Source organism: Cupressus sempervirens, chromosome 9 (genome assembly GCF_028749045.1).
Source record: "Cupressus sempervirens isolate cs-2001-9-10 chromosome 9, ASM2874904v1, whole genome shotgun sequence".
NCBI classification, from domain to species: domain Eukaryota; kingdom Viridiplantae; phylum Streptophyta; class Pinopsida; order Cupressales; family Cupressaceae; genus Cupressus; species Cupressus sempervirens.
In genome coordinates this window covers 541,218,450-541,234,055 of record NC_143126.1, presented here as the reverse complement: position 1 = coordinate 541,234,055, position 15,606 = coordinate 541,218,450, and the positions used below count along the sequence as shown (strand labels likewise).

General features: G+C 34.7%; 1 protein-coding gene across 2 annotated transcripts in view; it reads right to left on the bottom strand.

Moving 5' to 3' along the window:
- Positions 1-1,372: 1,372 nt before the first annotated feature.
- Positions 1,373-15,606, bottom strand: part of LOC149539762 (uncharacterized) — a 67,895-nt gene continuing 53,661 nt past the window's right edge. The window contains exons 3-6 of one of the 2 annotated variants that reach the window (XM_089800965.1): positions 3,132-3,254; positions 2,979-3,030; positions 1,947-2,426; positions 1,373-1,746 (exon numbers count right to left, since the gene is read on the bottom strand). In XM_089800965.1, the coding sequence (XP_089657091.1) occupies positions 1,646-1,746; positions 1,947-2,426; positions 2,979-3,030; positions 3,132-3,254 (756 nt within the window). In that variant the 3' untranslated portion in view covers positions 1,373-1,645. The remainder of the gene's footprint in view (positions 1,747-1,946; positions 2,427-2,978; positions 3,031-3,131; positions 3,255-15,606) is intronic. The other variant, XM_089800964.1, reaches the window with a different exon arrangement.

Sequence of the window (15,606 nt, the reverse complement as noted above, 5' to 3'; positions counted from 1 at the left end):
ATAACACTAATTAGATGATTAATAAGATTAATTGATTACATAGTTATTTATAAGAGTGATCATATTATTAAGAGGTTTAATTAATATTTTCTTAAATATGAGTTGATTTTCTTGACTAGCGATATATATAAATATAATTAGATTGAAAATTATACATACATATACATAGCTATATACATATATGTATATGTATGTATGTAAACTATTACATATAAGAAATACTTATGAAATAATGATTAGATTTATATTATACAAATGTATACATTTTGTAATGCAAATGAGTTAGAATGTTTATAGTCTATCACCTTATTCTCTTGCTATAGTCCTAGAAGTTTATAGATGGTGTTGTGTAGGGAAAGGCAGAGTAAATCTAGAGATTGTACTAGTGTCAAGCACCCTACGACAAATAAATCCACGTTCCCCCAAGGATTGAGTTTAGAAGAGAAGTAAGGAATCGATGCTTAAACATGTTAATTGCTTAATATATTATGAGCTTGGATGCTTATTCATGAGTATTGCATCTAACATGTTTATGTGCCATACAGATATAAATATATATTAAGTCAATTCTTTAATTACTCTCAAATACAACCAAGCCAGTAGGGAGTTTGAATAGGGGAAGAAGTAATTCGATCACTTTGGGGCAAGAAAGTTCTAATATGGATGAGAGCCATGAGAGAACCTCAGGTAGATTGTTTCCGTACTGGAGTAGCAACGATTCTACCATCCGCCTTAGGGTTAGTGATTAGGAGAGTATCAAAGAATTGAGGCTTAAGTATGCATTTTTTCTAAATATAAGAACACATGATAATTATTGATAAATAACATTCTCTTAGCTTGAAAAATGTTAAAATTACCATCCCTAAATACGACTCCAACCCTAAAAGTTGAATGTTAGAACAAATTAAATAAGATCATATTGGGGTTCATTATATATTCCCATGAAGCAACACCATAGAAAAGTAAGTGCAAAACATTTCTTATATACTGCTCTTATAATAGGAATAAAATCTCCTAAACTTGTGTCGCTTGGAACAATATCAGAATATAGTTGCAAAACATATAATTTTGAAATATAATTCAGAACCCTATTGCATCTCAATACATTTGGCTTATTGAAAAATGTTTCACTTTTTCTAATCCCTTCTCTGCTTTGGTACATCCTATTAACTTGTCTTTTTCATAGGCGTAACTATCTCCCTTTCATACTGGAACAATTTAAGGTGCCATTTTTTGGCAAGATCTTCTCTTATATGTTTGATACCTCTCTGTTTCCAGATTGAGAAAATTTACATGCTAGTGCATGTCCACACACTCGTTCTCCGACCTAGAATAAACTCAATTGCACTCAAAATGAATATGATCGAAAAAATTTAAAATACACACCAAGGAATATATATTTTCAAATTTTCCTTGTTTTCACATATCTCTGTTGAGCGTCTAGTTTTTATAGATATTTTTGTTCACCGCAGTAATATTTTTGCACTCTTTCTCAAAGCAACTATTAACAATTTATGAGACAACAATGACAAAAATGTTTGAAGGGTATAACCATTTCTGAGGCTCTATATTCAAGTTTAATCCAACACTGGGTTCATTGCATTCAGAAAATTTGTGGTGTTCCAATGTAGTTTTAAAATCAACCTCAAACCCATTCACGAGGCTTGCAAAGAACCTGCAGCATTTCGGCTTCTGGGGATCCAGAAAGTGGTTTTATATTATACTTCCAGGACACAAGAGGAGGTGCTGCAAACAAAATTTATAACAATCAGTTGGGTTCTACTGCTTCTGTAATAGTTTCATAGAATTGATTCAAACACGTTCCTCTGATGAACATATATTGTCATATAGTTCTTTTGTATCAATCCATTTTACTTGTCATCTTTCATTCTTTACATCTTAATTATTTTCTCGCATTGGATCTAAACAGATTAAGGATCATATACCTGAAACCATAATGGATTCAATTCTTCCACCATCAAGACCAAACTTGATGCCACGGTCATAAAGGAGATTAAATTCCAAATATCTTCCACGTTGAAGAAGTTGCCACTCTTTTTGTCTCTTGCCAAAGTCCCGACCCCTGGATTTATCAGCAATGGGCAAAAAACTTGATGTAAACCCTTCTGCTAACTCCTTTATGAACCTGAAAGCTTTCTCCCTCCCACTTATTTTAGTATTATCCTGCATATTAGCTTCCTTTCTGTCTGTAGCCAATAATGTGTTATTTTCAGCTCCAATTTGCTCCTTAAAATATTCCAAGTCATCAAAAAATATCCCCCCGATGCCACGGTGCTGCTTCCTTGCAGGAATATAAAAGTAAGCATCACATCTAGATTTGCACTCTGAATAAAAGGACGGATCATATTTATCACAAATTTGCTTGAGGAAATGGTGGAAGTATTCAGCATCCTCGATATCAAGGTCTGCAAAACAAAATATCAATGTCAATTTATCAAAACATGTCCATTGTTTTATATTTTTGTTTCCTGATATTAAACAAATTCAGTGGAAATCAATTTAGAGATAAAATTTCATTCTTTTATACGATAATTCAGAAACCATGTAAGGTGTCAACAACTACAAATTGAATAGAGATTTCTTAAAAACTATTCTGTAAAAATTTGCATGATGCCTGTAACGTATGTATCCTATTTCTGGGGTTGATTATTCAAATAAAATTACCCAAAATATTTCTCAATCATAGTCAGTTCCATGGAAACCTTAAATTTTAAAAAGGTTCAATTTGTCATGAACACAATGCGGTCATAGAATTACAAATCCATAATCAATCTAGGTGGTGAAATCAATCAAAAGACACTGAAAAAAGTGCACATTACTGTTTCATTTCAGATCTAAAAACAGAGCGCTTTGTTATGCAAATTATGAATTAAAATACTTTCTAAGAAATATTTCAAAATTCTATGCAAAGAATCTTCAAATTCTTGCCCGTTGAAACCCACAAGTCAAACACTTACAACAAGGGGTAAGATCAGCACCACCACCAAACCAACCAGAGCCTCCATCTATCTGCAAATTGTTCAATGTCTACATAAACTCGATGGACAGAAACAAAAGTACTATTCTTCAAACAATTATAAAAGATATACTTGTAGAATTGTGCATGCAACCTCAAAATATCGCACATCTGCTCGAAATGTTGGCACATAAGGATTTTGCGGGTGAAAAACAAGGGAAAGTGCCCCAGCAAAATAATGACAACCGGCTTCAATTTGTCCACGAGCACTCATAGCCTGCAGATCGAACATCATTTTTCAGTCATCAATGGCATTTCTATGGGCTTTGCAGTTCTAATAATTGCTGTTTTTGTGGATATTCAATTCATAATTCATTCATATCCTAATATTCCAGTTATTGTTGTTTCATGTGCCCACCTATCTCATACTATTTTAGTGTGTCATAATTTTCATATTTGTTGTACTAAAATATTATGATATATATTTCCAATATCATTAATAGAATCTTGTTTGAATCAGATAGTGCCCTTGGAATTTTCTTTTCATGATGTTCATTCTCATCAAGTTTTATGGAATGGTCAATATGTGACTCCACATTGTCAGACAGTAATTTAATTCCATATTGTTGATATATGTTTCCACTAGATCCTAAGGGGTCGTCATCAATTCTTAATTCCTTTTCCATGTCATAGATGGTTCTTGGTGGGGTTGTCTTTCCTTTTTATGCTTGGTTTGTGATTTCTTTTCATAGAATCTAATCCAGCAGATTTGTGGCATATGGTATTAGTACTTCAGATGATTGAGCTTCATGTTTCATTATTAAGAGTTTGAATATATGCAAGCGCACTTTTATTTTAAAGTGAATCTATCTAGGACATTGAATATATTTCTCCAGATCTAGTTATTCTTCTTCTTGCTTGAGTGGATAGAAAAAAGACCATACAGGTATCCTTAATTAATGATGACGTTTTTTGAAATTTTTTTGGCAATTTGAACATTTTTAGGAGTCATACGATCCTTATCCTATTTTGAATTTGGTTTGTTTTGATTCTTTTTGTTATTATCACAAATAACATAAAAACTTTAAATGGCAACACAGATATAGACAGTTGACCAATGCCTTTCAATGTTTGGGAGGTAGAATATTACTTTAATTATAATATTTTCATAAAGTGTTTGGGTATTCTTGTCAATATTTTAGTTTATAAACAAGTGTACTCACTTGTCAAAATCAGAATATGGAACATTGGAACGCTTGATGGTACTTTAATTTTACAATAGTAAACTGCAATAGATTTTTACACATACAAAAAATCCAACAATGTTACTACAAAACTGCTATAGATTTTGACAGCGAACTGTAGCTGATAAACAGCTAACAAAAGATGAATGAAAATGAACTAAGACTTGTGATACATATACAGATTTCTATTAACACCTAACAGTAATATTGGAGCTTAAATGGCAACAGTCGTACCATAGTTTGTTGTTAGTATGTTGTAACTAGATCTGTTTAGAATATAATGATTTGCTATTTTTAGCATATCATAGTTAATATAATGTCATGCTATACACATGAAAACATATGCCGATTTCTCACCTCTCTTTTTTGACCAACACAAAGGTCAAATTGTTTCACTCTTGAAGACAAGTTTGAGAAGAATGATTACAGTTGACGATACATCCATGGCCAAACATTCCAACAACTTCAATATTTTAGAATCAAATCTTTATCACAATTTTTTTAAATTTTGTTTTACCTAGAAGACCAAAGTTGAAAAACTTGGGCTCAGCATTAACTTAGCAGGCCCAAAGTTTTTGAAAACTTGAAACTTAGCAATAACTCAACAAATTTATTGAACATGAGGACAGTGGGGGTGCGCCTTGCTTGTCTTGTGTGCCCTAACTTGCTTCGTTGGGGAGTTCCTGGATGGTTGTCTGCCCTCCTTGGATGGGGATCACATTTTTTCCAGCTTTCAGATCTCATTGGGCATTGGTCAATCTCCTCTGGAGGATGGTGGCTTTTCCTTGGCATGGGACAAGAGGGTTTTGAGCTTATTTATGTCTGGCATTTGGTACCTTGGTTTCTGGAGGAAACCCACCTTTGGTTTCTCTTGTTGTGCTGGTGTGTTGACACTATCCTGCATTTTGGGCCAGTTGCCTCGCGGGTTTTCTCGTTATTGGGTGTCCAGTGATGCAGTGGTGTTATGCTATACCACTGCCATTGGTGGGGGTGTTCTTCCCCTTACATGTTGTAATGTTGTTGTTGGGCAATGCTCTTGCTTCCCCTATTTTCTACTCAGGCCTTGGGTCTTTGTATGTGACTTATGGACATTTTAAGGGCTTCTACGGAAGCTCCACTGTTTGCTTGGAGCAGTTTTACACATAGAAGTGTCTCGAGGTCCTTGGTCTGGGGAATTTCAAAGTTTTTAGAATTGGAAGCATTTTGCTTGGATTCACGTGTGGGTTTTGCTGGATCGATGCCAGGTTGATGCTGAAAGTTTTATTGGGCCTTCCCTGGCTTCTTGTTGTTTCTGGTTAAGTGAAAGTTTTCTTTCTGGGGGTTTTCCCCCTTTAGAGTCTGGTGCATATTTGTATCTATCATTTGGTGGACTTTGAGCTCTCTTCTGTTTCACCCCCCTCAAACTTCTATTGACGTGAAGTTCCTCACTCGGTCTCGTTGGCTTCTTCGGGATACTTTTTGGTTTGAGGGTTGTTTTCTAATGCTCTCTTCAACACGTAGCTCATATGAGGTAGAGTTATCACCTATTGAGGTGGTGATAAATTGTGTGTTTAAAGCTGATGGTAGTTGGATTCATTTTCTCCTTATGCCTTGCTAGAATAGTGGGGTAATTTCAGACGTGGTTTTATTTGGGAAGATTCTTCCTCCCATTGAGGTGGGCTACCTTGAGGTGGAAGGGAGTTTTGTTGGGAGGTCTGGTATGGAGAGATATTTTCTCCCTGTGGTTTCGGTTGGCTCAAGGAGATACACTTTCAGGAGGCTGATCATGATGTGTACTAAGTTTCGTGTTATGTTTTGGGGTTGGGAGGGAGTCCCTCTCTTTTCCCCCATGATTTGATGGACTTTGTAAGGTCTTGGTTTTCCCTGTTGGGCTTCTATTTGCAGCCGATGCTTCATTTTTTCCATCTTTCTGCTGTTGTCCTTTTGTTGGCCCCTGGCTGGCCTTTCTACTGTTCTTGTCTTGATTATCTTCATGCAACGTTTTGTCTATGATGGGTTTCAGATCCCTCACAAAATCTGGATGTAATGGGTTTTAGGGTCCCATCAAAACCTGTTCTTACTTAATCAAAAACAAATCTATTGTGAAAATACCTAATTTTTAAAAAAGTATTCTCTAGAAGCACACATATATACTGAATTTGTAGAACATATTACTGGTTTTCATCATAAATAAGTCAAAATTTGAATTCAACACACATTGCAGACCACAAAACAAGAACAACCTCTGAATACTATTATTTTGAAGTTATGGTTTGAATGATAATCATAAATCATAAATTTAGTCTACAACTAAAGCTCAAAAAATATTGTTGCAGCTATGTGGATGTTGTTGAAGTAGATGATAAAGATGCAATATATTCAATAGGTGCCTCAACATATGCCTCGTCTATAATAATAATTTCAAGAAGTGCATGAGAAGAAACTGCCTCTATTTGGCTAACCACCTTGCCTTCTACCTCCTCATATGCTACCATTTTCGCTTCACATTTAGCTACCTTCCTCTCTAAATCAGCTAAGTCATCATCAATTAACAATGAATTCACACCAACATAATCAGGCTCAACGATCTAATTTAAATATGGATCAATGACATCAAGGTCATGAGCTTCATGTGAACCCTAACCTTGTTCCTTCTTCTCATGCACCCAAAGCTTGTATCAAATGTAGACAAGGTCATCTACATGCTTTTGAGTCAACCTATTGCACTTCTTTCTATGAAGCCTCACAAACACTCCATTGTACTTGAGCAAAACCACTACAAAGCTAAGGCTTTTAAGTCAACCCATTGTGCTTCTTTCTATGAAGGGCCTCAAAAACATTTCATTGTACTCAACTAAAACCACTACAAGACTAAGATAAAATATGGATGGGCAACTTTTGAAGATTAGGTGCCATCGTAACATAATCTTCCCACCACAAATTTGCAAGGATAGCAATTGTCATTCATAACAAAGTAAAGAATTTAATAAACTTAAAATTGAAATTAATGGTAAAAGAAAATTAAAAATGAGTTTTTCTACTTGGCAATAGGGTGTCTCTCCTATGAGTGCTATCATTTGAATTAAAAATGCCCCCATGTCCCTCTTATGACAGACATTGTATCTCATCAAGAATAAGATCTTGAAGCATACAATCACCAACCAGTTTCTCAATACATGTATTGAGACCAAAAGCACCTTTGCATTTGATCTATAAGTTGGGAAGGAATAAAACTTGGGGTTCAATAGTAGGCAACAACATGAATATTTTGGTGGAATAGTTAGTTCCACCTTCAATCAATTATGTGCAATATGAGTTCATATTTGGTCTTGTTTGACGCATACAAATGTTGAATCACCTCTTTGGTCCTATCCATGGCCTCATACATGCCCATGGAGTTTTGATCCCCATTTATCAGTCATAGAACCCCCAACAAAATTAACAAAAACAACAAATTGTAATATTATAAAATTGTAAAAATAAATCAGCAATTGGAGTTTGAAAGTGTACATTAATGATCTTCTTCATGACTTTGGAAAATCTATCATAAAAAATGACCTTCATTAACTTCTTTTCTTTAGGCTTTCCACAATAAAGTCTTTCCAACCATTTTGCACTCACAAACAAGCACTTAAGGTTGGGAAATGTAGCTGACATGCTCTGCAAGGTTAGGAAATTAATATATGTGTGTGTGAAACCTGATCGCACAAGATTTTTACCATCAATCTGCTCTTTCATAAGATTCAGGACCTCTGTATGGTTGCAGATGTAATTTATGGTATTCCTTCCATCTTCAACCACAATCTGTACCAAACTCATTTTCCTTATGTCTTCAAGGAGCAAGTCAAGGTAGTGAGCAACACAAGGGCTCCAAAACAATGCTAGGTGTCTCACTTGTACAAGTGTATTGGCTGCCACAAAATGCAGTTGCATTGTCAATCACAATCTGAATAACATTTTGCACTCCTATTTCCATAACCACCTCTTCCCAACATGCTAGACATTGTCCTCTGAACTTTTTACTCATAGGACGCATCAACTAATTATAAAAATGCCGACTACCCCTTGAAGTGTAATGTTCCTATTTAAGATAACTTATGTGAAGAAGCAGAATAGTAAAACATAAAAAATTGTATTCAAATGTGTTTGCATTCAATCTGATAACTACAATGTCAAATGCAAATGCTTATAAAGCATCTCTAAAGCATTAATCAAATAAGTGTGAAAGTTACAAGGGTTTTAACCCAACCCTCTAGAGATTTTGATGAAGGATCTTCACTAATCCTCCTTGCTTGCTCAAGAAACACCTAACTAATTGCATTAGTGGATCTCCTGACCGCAAAACTTGAAGTTGTCTTCACAATGTGTGTTCCAACCTGCCCTGCACAATGAGATACATTTTCTCCAAAATTCCACATCTCCTCTGAGTGTGTCTAATGCCTTCTCTAGTGCTGCACATGAGACGCCTTCCTCCAAAAGTCCATATCTCCTCCAAGTGTGTCTAATGCCTTCTCCAGTGCTGCACATGAGACGCCTTTCCTCCAAAAATCCACATCTCCTCCGAGTGTGTTTAATGTCTCTGCAAGTGCTGTAGAAACAATCACCACCAATATGCCTACACATGGACATCTTTCCTCCAAAAGTTCACATCTCCTCCGAGTGTGTCTAATGCCTCCTCAATTGCTCGACAAATCATACTCAAACCCTGGCCCCCTCGCTCCATGGAAGGACAATCATGCTTCCAAGCCCCCTCTTCTCTTCAGAGACACAAGTATGACAAGTCCCCTCTTCTCTTCAGGGATGAATATGCCAAGCCCTGACTTTACAGGAATACTGATAGTTTCTTCTCATGCAAAAATTATCTCTGGGGGCAAAGCTAGCTCAAGATGATAAAATTCCTCTTGCCTCCAGCCTCCTGAAATGTTTTCTTCACATTCTATATACCATATTCTCCAACAATGCAAACATTAATAAGTTTGTACCAAAACAAATCATGAGCACATTAAAACTTACGATTTAAAATATGAAATGTTAATCTAAGGCCACAACATATATCTCCAGGATGTCTTTTCTTGTTAGCCCTAGTGTTTGTCAGGCATATAATAATACTAGCTTTGGAAATGTGTGATACCAAAAAATATAATCTTCTTGATATTGCTTGTATGTATTCAATATATACTTCACACTGTGCAATCATACCATATTTTCTTTTAAACAAATTTAATTATCACTCATAATAGAATACCTCCAATTCTTTCTGCACCCAAAGTTGAATGATTTGAAACATTTATCACAGATCAAACTCCCCCTTTGCTTGGAAATGACTCCACTAAACAAATATATGAAACTTTAGTTGATAGAGAAAGCTTTGCTTTGGTAGTGAAGAACAAAATAGACAGGTTCACGGTATTATGGGCTTTATTAACATACTCAAAATAAAAGCCAGATTTTAATCCTACACCTCAATTAACAATGTACTAGAGCACATCAATCGCAGACTATGAATTGTCTAATTATGCACATATTGCTTCCTCTTCTCCAGCAAGCATCAACAATCAGACACCCATGCACAAAGTGCAAACTTCTGCAATCAGCAATAAGCCGCAATGGGATGCATAATATTTCAGACTAAAGTATTTACGAAATTGCCAGCAATACGTAAAACTTTCTCGCACACCAAAACCCATCCTTTAATGGAAACTTATTTGGCACCAACTATTTTGGTTGAAATTGAACATTGAACATTTAAATTGTGCTCACTCCTTGTTTATAACTATAGAAGAAGTTCCTTACTGTATAACCTTGAGCATCAGCAAACTATAGATATGAATCTGAAGGAGATCGGTGACTAGTTGCTTCATAACGGTGGGTAATTTTTCTTTTGCAAACTACATTCCTTGCCGTGCAGGTGTCTCTTTCCAGCAACAGTCAAAACTTGTCTGTGTAGTCTACTTGTGGACTTCATTCCTGGCAACATTGCACAGTCATCCCTCTTATCACCTTGACAACTTTATTCCCCAGCATCAGTCATTGTCTTTTCCCTTTGTTTGTAACTACCATCTACATCTCAGAGGCACATGAATTGTAATGGCTCTGATAACATATGAAGAAGCAGAATGGTAAAACATAAAAACTTTGTATTCAAATATATTTGCGTTCAATCTGATAACTACAATGTCAAATGCAAATGCTTATAAAGCATCTCTAAACTTTGACTAACTACCCAAAACTTCCTGACGGGAATAACTCCCAAAATCTAATTACATTATTATTTTATTAAGCCTAACTAGAAACTAATTTATTAGTGTAAAAACTCTAACATTATGAAATTGGGGCAATTAACTTCCAAAATCAATTGCAAGACATATTTTCCCTCAGTCTCAATCAAAAAGAAGAGTGATGTTCTATAATACCACTCATAAATGTTTATGTTATATGATTGATTGAATTAGAATATGTATGACAATCACTGCTGTCTCTAATTTGACAATTTGGATGTATGAAAGGTGATCAGGCCTATATATCGATAATGCTAAGATTATATTGGTAATAGGAATAATCTGCAAATAATAATATGTGGATTGGATACTAGATTAGTTCTGTATCTGATATGAATTTAGGAATTACGCAATTACGATATTTCAATCTGCAAATATATAGAGATCTCTGCTCTTCCTGATGTATCATTATGAGTTATACAATGAACCTCCTCCTAATGATAGAATGTTTCTATATAGTGCTATATCTGATACTGATCCTTCAAATCATGGAATCACTTTCCAATTATTGCTGAAGCAATATTTGTTGTGTCTGATATGTCGATATGACTGTGCAATTATGAATTATTGATATGAGTTATGCAATGAACCTTCTTCTGATGATAGCAATGTTGCTATATAGTGCTATAACTGATATCGATCCTTCAAATCAAGCAATCACTTTCCAATTATTGCTGATAGAAATATTTGTTGTATCTGATATGTTGATGTGAATGTGCAAACTAGGGGGTATTTTCTTATACTAATGAGTTGTTTCTGATCTGTATATAAACTTGCAATAATAATGGTGTTCTCTCTGACGCTGATCATTAATTGTATGCTACCCTATTTGACACTAAGGTCAATTTTCTCTAATGAGCTATTTAACAGCATATGTAAAAGAGATAGGTTTCTTGAATGATGTTTGCTACAATGGGATCGATTGCTTTCTTATATCTTGCTGATTCAAAGGATCGGTTTTATTCTAGAGACATGTCTTTATGCATCTCCATGATTGCATCACTTCAATATGCAAATCATACTACATAATTATTTGATTTGTTATATGAATCATGTCTCTTGATGTTTTGTTGAGAGATACCGATTAGTGTAATTGTCACCTAATTAACAGTGATGCTTAGCATTAATCTTTGTTTGTTTACACTCGTCGAATTATCCACTTTAATCACTGCAATTGTAATCTCAGATTGTCTTTAAACTAATCATTATTTATTAGTCTTTAGTCTCTAATAATCTTCATCAATAATGCATCAATAATATGACTATCTTTGATTGATCAAGGCATGACTACTTAGCTTTATCTATGATCAGCGGTGACAATCGATCTGCATTAACCAAATGTTAGCTGTCATCGTGTCAATACTCATGATTGGATCTCTTAATTGATCAATGTTTGACTATTGATCTTTTCTAATCTTCTGATTGTATATTGATAGTATGTCTAAGTAGGATCAAGACACAATCATTATCAACTTCACAGCTATCGGTCGCTTACCATGTTCTCTCCATTCAATCTATGTGACTGATCTTATACACAATGGTGTGCTATCTATATGTCTTGCTATGATTATCTTTATGGGACCATTGATTGATGCTTGCAATCATCTCATGTCTTCTATGTGAGGCCTCACCCCGACCCATCATTTCATAGTTGATACATTATTATTTTGATACTCATGACTCGATTTGTCGAGACACTGTCGGATACAGTGAACATTATTATGTTATCTTATGTTGTGTGATGTTTTACTTTTAGTTGTTTAATTATGTTATGTAATGTTTTATGAACATGTATATTGATGAAGTAGTGTAGAAAGTGAATGTAGAATTAACACTTTGATTATGCAATTTTAATGGTTAAGAATATGAGTAGACACAAGATAAACAACTAGTTATTTGAAAGATGGATGTTTTAATTTATGTGATTTCCCTGATAAGTTATATATATGCATGTGATTTTCTTGAGCTACTGATGTGTGCAATGAGTGTGCAGGATATTTTAGCCAAGAAATCTAACGGAGAATCGGAACTGAACCCTATGTATTGTTTGTGGAAACTAGAGTTGAGTCTAACAAAAGATGCAAACCCCATTGTTCGTATTTTATTTGTATTGTGAGTTGAATGAATGTATCATTCTGTAATCAATAAGTGTTAATGTTTTGTAAAAGTGATTTTATAGTGTCGCTTGACACTCGTGAGTTGTATATGCATTTCAACATGATAGTTAGGATTAACCAACCTAAAAGTCTAAGTTGGATTAGGTTAGTGACCTTTTTACTAATCAGTTAGTAATCGAGATTAATTATCTTAATCAGGATTAGTGGGTAATTTGCATTTTTTAAGGTTGTTAGAAAGTCCAAAAATTTTCAAGTTTTTTGTTAGGTCTCTTATTAGTCCTAGAAGCCAAAAATCATGAAAACTAAATACCTAAGGGGTATGGGTATGGGTTGGGAGCATTTTCCACCTCCCAACCCTTTTTGTTGACTTTTATGGTCACCAAAAAACCCCATTTTTGCTTTATTGCGGAAATTGAATGTTTTCCTCATGAGTTGGATAAGTTTAACTCCACCTTGAGGTTAGCCTTATGACAAGTTGAGTTAAAAGCCTCTAGAACCTTAGGCAAGTGGGGAAGTTATTACTTTTTGAAGGTGGTTGAGTTAGTATCTTATTTAGAGGCAAATTTGTGAAAGAATGAGTGTTCACCCAACCTCTAGTTTTAGAGAGCAATTCAGGATTGAAGGAGAAGGAGAAGGAAGGGAAGCTCATCTCAAATTGTTCAATTGTCATAACCTTATTGTGAAGGTAGGAACCCTTCAAGCTCTTTTGGTTCATGTTGTGTTTCATGCTTAAGTCATTTTGTTTGCATATGTATGTTCGTGTGTTTGTTGAATACGTTGGAAGGGATTGAAATGGGTTTTTTTTAAATGGTTTTCTTTTGTATTTTGCTTTGATTTTCAAAGGGATTGTATGAGTTGTATTGGCATTACTCACCCTTGGATAGGGCAGAAGTGGCCATGTACGGGAGGAGGTCTTTAGTTGGACTCCAACAGTGTAGAGTCTCTTCTCAGGACGAGGAAAAGGAGAGAGAGTAGGGTGTTATGGGCCCTATTCGTCAACACAAACCATGTTTGAGTTTTGGAATTTAAGAAATGGAAAAACGGGAGTTTTTGAGTTTATAGTCCCGAAAGGGCACTTGTTATGGTGTTGTGTCCGATGTCTCCTATTGGAAAAATCCACCTTCTCCCTAGTCTGGTTCAATGTCGAACCTGTTGTGCAAACCTGGATGAGAGTGAATATTTGAATTTGTCATCATGATTAAGTTTGGTTGTCTCCCGATCAATTTCGTTCTCTCCATGATCACCTTGATGTGTTGTAGACTTCATAATGGTTTCCCTATTATGGAGCCAAGAAGAAAATTCAGAATTGTTATTGAAATTCAGTTATGTTGAGAGATTTCACCTTGGGATAATAATCTTGTGTAAAAATGTTATTTTAAACTTATTGTGGAAATGGCTACGATGTCAGGTTTTCTTCCTGGTTCTTTCCCAGCAGAGCCTTTGAATTAAATGGTTCAATAGAAAAAAAATTGAGTAATAGTCTTGCATATGAGATTTTCGTATTTCAGTTTTGCATATGTTTACTTGAACTTTGATGTAATGATATTTTATCCTACTATGGCATTTATATACTTTGAAATTGCATTCACCTGATTAATATTAATTGGATCAAATGATGAAATATAATTATGCAATTATAAGTTCCAAATATGTTAAAGCAAATTTAATGTTATGGTTGGAACTTCGATTTACTTTCGTGATTCTTAGGAGATAAAATAACCTTACATTATTGTTTAACAAATTTTTTAATTCGATGATTATAATCAAGGCTAGAGAAAAATAAATAAATATTGCCCTTGATTAATTAGACATGTTTTGCTCAAATCCAAATAGAAAATATATATATATATACCTCCTTGTCATAAGAAAATAATTTGCCTTCTAAATTAGCACTTAGACAAAAAAAAAATGGATTTGAAAAAAATACTCCTCTAGAGCAAATATGCTCTTTGGATTTTGCACGAGAAGAAAATTAAATCCCTTTGCGGTAATAAGGAATATTCTGTTATATTTTCCAAAAAAAAGCCTTTGCTTAAATAAATTAATATCATGAAAATTAAATTTAAAAAAAATATATATATATATATATAATATCCTAAGTTACCAACTTTACTTTATGAAATAACTACCCCTAGCTATATACCTAAACTACCCATGATATTTTCCTTTACCCATGCATGGAACCCTCTTTATATCCACTGTCATGGAAGATTCCACTTGCAATGCGATTGGAGGAGCAATTTATTGCTGCTAGGCCTACATTCCATCTTTTCTCCACTGGCATACTTGTTCTGACATGTCAAATGGGATTCAACTTAATGAGGGGGCAGGTTTGTTTTAAAAAAAAAAATTCACTCATTCCTTGTAAATTCCTTGCCTCCACTTTATCCTGGCTGCCCAAATATCCTTGCTACGTTTTCTACCTTGGTTTGCGTGGGAGAGTCTGGGAGTCTGCCCATGTCAGTTTGACTTGACATAAGAGAAACATATTAAAGTTGGGCTAATCATGTAATGAAGTTTAAACCAAAAAAAAACATTCTTAATACCCTTCTTAGAAACCTGCGATTTGTTTTCCCCCAAGAAACATCTTGGGTTGACTTGGGACACATGCAGCCCCCTTCCCACTTGGCCTGCGCTTGGGAATGCGCCCAAGTTGGGGAAGTGCAGACCCACGTGGGTACTGAGGTGGGGAAAGGGGAGTTAGTGAGGTAGGTGGTTAGGATGGGTAGGTTAGTTAAGTAGTTAAGGGGATTAGGTTAGTATGTATTTTAAAGGATGGGTAGGTTAGTTAAGTAGTTAAGGGGATTAGGTTAGTATGTATTTTAAATAAAGTTTTAAAAATTTAGTTAGTTTAAATTTTTAGCAATTTAATTAATATGTTTCTTTTAGTATTAATTTAGTTAGTATGAGTTTAAATATTAATATAGTGTTAGTAAAAGTTGTGTTGAATGAATTAGTTTTAGCTTTAAGTGTGGTTTTAATTAGTGTGTGTGTTTTTTTTATAGTGTATT